Source organism: Megalobrama amblycephala, linkage group LG9 (genome assembly GCF_018812025.1).
Source record: "Megalobrama amblycephala isolate DHTTF-2021 linkage group LG9, ASM1881202v1, whole genome shotgun sequence".
Taxonomy (NCBI): Eukaryota; Metazoa; Chordata; class Actinopteri; order Cypriniformes; family Xenocyprididae; genus Megalobrama; species Megalobrama amblycephala.
Genome location: NC_063052.1, coordinates 41,178,550 through 41,184,678, shown reverse-complemented (window position 1 = coordinate 41,184,678; position 6,129 = coordinate 41,178,550). Strand labels below are relative to the sequence as shown.

Sequence of the window (6,129 nt, the reverse complement as noted above, 5' to 3'; positions counted from 1 at the left end):
TTATATAAGAAGGAGGAAACAATGGAGTTTGAGACTCACTGTATGTCATTTCCATGTACTGAACTCTTGTTATTCAACTACGCCAAGGTAAATTCAATTTTCAATTCTAGGGCACCTTTAATTGCACCAATAAGAGATTATTATTTAAAAATCTTCCTTTTTATTATACAAATGTGCCATTAAATGTCTAATTAAAAAACACCATGTAGACACTGGTTCAGGGGTTGGCAGAGATCAACGCCCCCTTGTTTCAGTAAGTGCTACATTTGTAAATTACTTTCAGTTTTGACATTACTCACTTTACTCTCACTCGCTAAACACAGTCATTTGTTTGGACTCATGCCGAACTTTTACCATGTAAGTTTTCATTTTTATATATACAAATACAGCTTCTGTTTGTGTTAATATTCAAATAGTTGTGTTATTTATGGAAAACTAGTCCTGCTTGTGATGAGGAAATATGTTTATGATGAATCCATTACTGTGATTATGATGAATTTGATGAATTTTTATTTATGACTTTTTAATTTATGGAGTTATTATTATACATATAAGGTTGTTACTGAATTTCTAAAGCCTGTTGTTTGTGTTTTGAGTTTGATTGATAATTTACAGTATTACACTGGAATCATTTATAAAAAAACAAAGATTCAGGTTAAAGTTTGAATGTTTTATATATATTTATCATGACAGATCCACATGTGTTAAATATTCAGAGAGAATGAAAGTGAATGTTTAGTAATATTTTTATAATTCAGGAAAGTGTTTTATCTCTGTATAAATGTGTTTGTGATGTATGATTGTTACTGTCACATGATCCAGCTCTTCTGTTTCTCATCAGGTTTTTGACTCTTCTGCTGCTGTTTTGCTTCATCAATTACAGTGGTCAGTATTATTTTTGTTGATAAATGGTAACAATCTTTAATTTTAGCTAAATCGAAGCCAACCATCAACTGGATATATATATATATATATATATATATATATATATATATATATATATATATATATATATATAAAATCCAGTTGATGGGTGGCTTTTATTACAGAGAATAGAGAGAAACAACACATTTATTTTTCTGTATTGATACTTTGTACTGAATGAATATTATGTCTGTATTTGCAGGAAGCGGCACTGAACATGTGACAGGAACAAAAGGAGGCAATGCCACCCTGTCATGTGAACTTGAGGACCATGAGATTACAGTTATTGTGTTAAACAGACAGGCAAAACAGATCCTTTACTGTCAGAATGAAGAATGTAAGAGTGAAGATGGCAGAGTGTTGAAAAAAGGAAAGTGTGACATCATGTTAATGCATCTGAAATTCAGTGATGCTGGAAAATACATTCTGAAAGTCTATCACAATAATGATCAACCAGAAATCCTGGAGTACCAAGTTCTTATTCAGGGTAAAGTCAAAACTGATCAAACCATGTGTTTTCTGGATTTTCTGATAATGTTAACAGTAACAATGTTGCACGCAGAGCCTGTAATCATGGAAAACATTAAATGTAACAGTTATACAATATTCAGATTAGATGATTCCAATAGGTTTTTCAATAGCTGATTTTTAAATGATCACATTTGGTCCCTCTGATCCTAAATCTGTGTTTCTGGCCTTGACTGATTGACACCATTATAATAATGATTGAGGATGAATGTTTTTCTGTTTCTCCTCAGATGAGATTTCTGTGAAAATAGGTGAGAAGGTAAAGTTGCATGTTCTGTTGACCAACGCTGATAAAGTGGAGCATCAGTACAGCAACAGCACAGAGTGGACAAAGCTGTGGAAGAGAGGCGAAGAGGTCCAGAGTGATCGACTGACCGACAGAGATGAGACTCTGACCATTAGTAATTTTACAGTCAATGACACTGGAATATACAGAGTTCTGGACACTAAAGGAGAAATCTTGATCACATTGACAGTCACGGTTACAGGTGAGAGAAGATCAGTGGATGATCAGAAATATTATTTTTGAAGCATTTGAACACCAGAGGTTTATTCATCATGATCATAAAAGTAAATTGATTCTAAACTGTGTGACTAACCTTTAATATCCTCTAGTACAGAATCAAAGGGAAAACTGCACACAGATGAAGACAAAACTATTGGTACAGTAAAACAGAGTAAAACAGGAGTCATTGAGAGCTTAAAAAAATCTTTAAATAGTGAGTTAAAAAAAGGAAAAAACATTTAATAAAACTGTGTTCTCTTCACTCCTCATGTAGAGTCTTGGATTATTGTGGTGTCTGTGATTGGAGCTCTGCTGGTGCTGGTTATATCTGCTGTCATCTGGAAATACAAATGTCAGCACAAGAACCCAGAAGATGAGCAAATGAACTCAGAAGATGAGCAAATGAACAAAGAAGATGAGCAAATTAACTCAGAAGATGAGCAAATGAACGAAGAAGATGAGTCTGTCCAACAGGAAGAGAGTGAACTGTAGTCCAGAACATCTAGAGACGACACTGGGAACTTGTAATCTTATATTTATTTCATATTATGGTTGAGCAAGAGTGCTGTTCTTGCTGAATATCAGAACAATTACACATTTGTTTTTATATTTTTGTTATAAATTGTTTTTGTTTTTATGACAGTTCAATAAACAAGTCAATATAAAGAGAGCTACATTTTGAACACAGTATTATATTTTATATTTATACTTTATCATAGTATTATATAACACTGAATATATTTATTAAATTAATCTGACATAAAATAATATTAATTTATCTCTATGTAAGAAAAATGACCATAAAGGTAAAATTGTCACTGGAGATCAATTTCTGGGAGAAAATATCATCTTTAATGCAGATTATGAAAAGCTTTGTGAGTCAGACAGTCCTAAACCATTCAAGATACTCCAGCACAAAACCACAATTATTATTATCAAAATCCCAGAAAATTTCAAGATATCATATGTACCTTACTGTGAAGGACTTATATATAATATTTATTTATATATAATATTTTCTTCAAGTTCTTAGGACAACTTTGATTTAAAATGTTGACTACTGTATATATATATATATATATATATATATATATATACACTGCTAAAAAAATTAAAGGAACAGTTTTTAATCAAAGAATAGCTTCAAGTTAGTTAAACTCCTGGGATATTGATCTGGGCTGCGTTTCCCAAAAGCATTGTAAGGCTTACGATGCTTTAGCAGAGGAGGTTGTTAATCAGTTTCAGCAGCTTTGATGTTAATGAAATTAACAAAAGGTGCACTAGATGGGCAACGATGAGATGACCCCCAAAACAGGAATGGTTTTACAGGTGGAGGCCACTGACATTTTTTTCCGTACTTATCTTTTCTGATTGTTTTTCACTAGTTTTGCATTTGGCTAGGGTCAGTGTCACTACTGGTGGCATGAGGCGATACCTGGACCCTACAGAGGTTGCACAGGCAGTCCAACTCCTCCAGGATGAGACATCAATACGTGCCATTGCCATAAGTTTTGCTGTGTCTCCCAGCACAGTCTCAGGAGCATGGAGGAGATTCCAGGACACAGGCAGTTACTCGAGGAGAGCTGGACAGGGCCGTAGAAGGTCCTTAACCCATCAGCAGGACCGGTGTCTGCTCCTTTGTGCAAGGAGGAACAGGATGAGCACTGCCAGAGCACTACAAAATGACCTCCAGCAGGCCTCTGGTGTGAATGGAATGTCTCTGACCAATCAATCAGAAACAGACTTCATGAGGGTGGCCTGAGGGCCCGACGTCCTCTAGCGGGCCCTGTGCTCACTGCCCAGCACGCGGAGCTCGATTGGCATCTGCCATTGAACCAGAATGGGCAGGTCCGCTACTGGCACCCTCTGCTATTCACAGATGAGAGCAGGTTCACCCTGAGCACATGTGAAAGATGTGAAAGGGTCTGGAGAAGCCGTGGAGAACATTATGCTGCCTGTGACATTGTTCAGCATGACCAATTTGGTGGTGAGTCAGTGATAGTCTGGGGAGGCATATCCATGGAGGGACGCTCAGACCTCTACAGGCTAGACAATGGCACCCTGACTGCCATTAGGTATCAGGATGAAATCCTTGGACCCATTGTCAGCTGGTACAGTGGGTCCTGGGTTCCTCCTGGTGCACGACAATGCCCGGCCTCATGTGGCGAGAGTATGCAGGCAGTTCCTGGAGGATGAAGGAATTGATACAGGGGATTGACCTACTGTACAGAGGACAGAATTCAAAGACACCCTGAAAATCAAAGTGAAAAAATGATGCAGCAAGCTAGTCTGTTTTGCTGAAATTTCATTGCAGCAACTCAAAATGGTACTCAATAGTTTGAATGGCCCCCACGCTCGCCTGATCTAAATCCAATAAAGCACCTCTGGGACATTATGTTTCATGACGTACAGCCGACGCCACCAGGTTGCACCTCAGACTCTCCAGGAGCTCAGTGATGCTCTGGTCCAGATCTGGGAGGAAATACCCCAGGACACCATCCGTTGTCTCACTAGGAGACATTGTCAGCATGCATACAAGCATGTGGGGGCCATACAAACTATTGAGTACCATTTTGAGTTGCTGCAATGAAATTTCAGCAAAACAGACTAGCTTGCTGCATAATTTTTTCACTTTCATTTTCAGGGTGTCTTTGAATTCAGTCTTCTGTAGGTCAATCATTTTCATTTCCGTCAAATGCTGTGGCATCCTTTCATTAACATATTACCCAGTCCATATCAATATAGATATCCAGCATGATATTCTTCCCCTTTGAGATCTGATGTGTTTTCAAACTGTTCCTTTAATTTTTTTGAGCAGTGTATATATATTATAGATAGGACATACTGGAAGAGATGCAGTGATTCTTCTGTGATTTATTTGGAACTATTTTAGTTTGTGAAATAATGCAAAAACAGAGGTGCTTATTGAACTGAACTGTTAAATAAAATCAATATCACACTTGCAATCATGCAGATAATCAGGAAGAAAATCACTCTTGCTCAACTATATTATATTATATAAATATAAGACAAAAATTTATACTCATTTTAGCCTTATATCTTGGATTACAGGTTCATTTTAACTTCATTCTATAGTCTACATCACACAGTGAAAGAGTGCACTATCAAGGCCAGTTTCTGCAAAGTGAGTGACTCAATAATGACACATTTACACTGTTATGATTATGATAACAACAACAAAAACAACAATGTTGTTTTTGTTGTTTATCTCATTTTAAACGTCTTTAGAGAGATTTTTTTCCTTGTCGTTGTTGCCTTTAACTGACCTCTTGCTCTTCTCTTTGTGAAGCTGCATTATGTATTGAGAAAGACTCTATACCATGTATGAACTTGGTCTTTTTTACTTGTTTTGTAATCCACTTTTGATGCAGTAATATTTTGCTTATTTGTAATAATGTATTTTGGTATTATAAAAAAATTATTACTGTATTGTTTCAACACAGGTGTAAATATTGATACTCAGGAAAAATAATGAACTTAATCCTGTCTGTGACTAAAATGATCAGGAATCAACATAGACTTTAGCTGCCAAAAACATCAGATCTGTATGTGGTGCTCAAAGGCAGGAGAAGAACATGTTTGATGACATTTATACTTATATTGTATAAACCAAATGGATTTTTATTGTGCTTTTTCTGTTGTCTTCATTACCTCACTGTGAATGTGAAGCTTCTGATCATCAGATATGTGTGAATGTGAGCCGTCATGTCTTCTGAGGTCAGAAGTTGTGGTTTTTACACACTTGTGTTTTGACAGGATATTGCAGATCAAGCTGTATGGCATCTGTGAGATGCTGATTATTGTAAAGAATATCAGTGAGACTACAGTAATCACTTTAAAATGTGAATTAAACATGTCCATCATTTCAGTCTGATAATGCATTATAGTATCTGTCAAAGATTCTTCATGCTTATTGAAGATTGCTGAGATTGTTTATGGTCGTTCTTTCAGTTGTATTTCACTTTTGCTTAAAGAAAGATAATGAACATTTCTACTGTCTGTATATTTAAATGTGTAACTTAATAAATAATATTGTCTGATTTAGAGGTTTTGAGCATTTTTCATCACTGATGTTGTTTACTTTTTCAGTTTTGCAGCGTAGATACTGCTTTTGCTTCCTGTCTTACTGTAGAAAAGACGGACTTCCTCCT

General features: G+C 36.0%; 1 protein-coding gene across 1 annotated transcript; it reads left to right on the top strand.

Annotated features, from left to right (window-relative positions):
• The first annotated feature begins 296 nt into the window (after positions 1-296).
• Positions 297-3,228, top strand: LOC125275941. The gene is made up of 6 exons (XM_048203298.1): positions 297-357; positions 842-885; positions 1,127-1,411; positions 1,683-1,940; positions 2,073-2,114; positions 2,232-3,228. Coding segments are annotated over exons 1-6 (849 nt in total). The 5' UTR covers positions 297-355; the 3' UTR covers positions 2,450-3,228.
• The last annotated feature ends 2,901 nt before the right edge of the window (positions 3,229-6,129 follow it).

What these genes read in the sequence shown, in the direction of transcription:
- LOC125275941 (XM_048203298.1), top strand. An exon ending in GTACCAAGTTCTTATTCAGG is followed by an intron (nt 1,412 to 1,682) that starts GTAAAGTCAAAA and finishes GTTTCTCCTCAG; the next exon opens with ATGAGATTTCTGTGAAAATA. An exon ending in AGATGAAGACAAAACTATTG is followed by an intron (nt 2,115 to 2,231) that starts GTACAGTAAAAC and finishes CTCCTCATGTAG; the next exon opens with AGTCTTGGATTATTGTGGTG.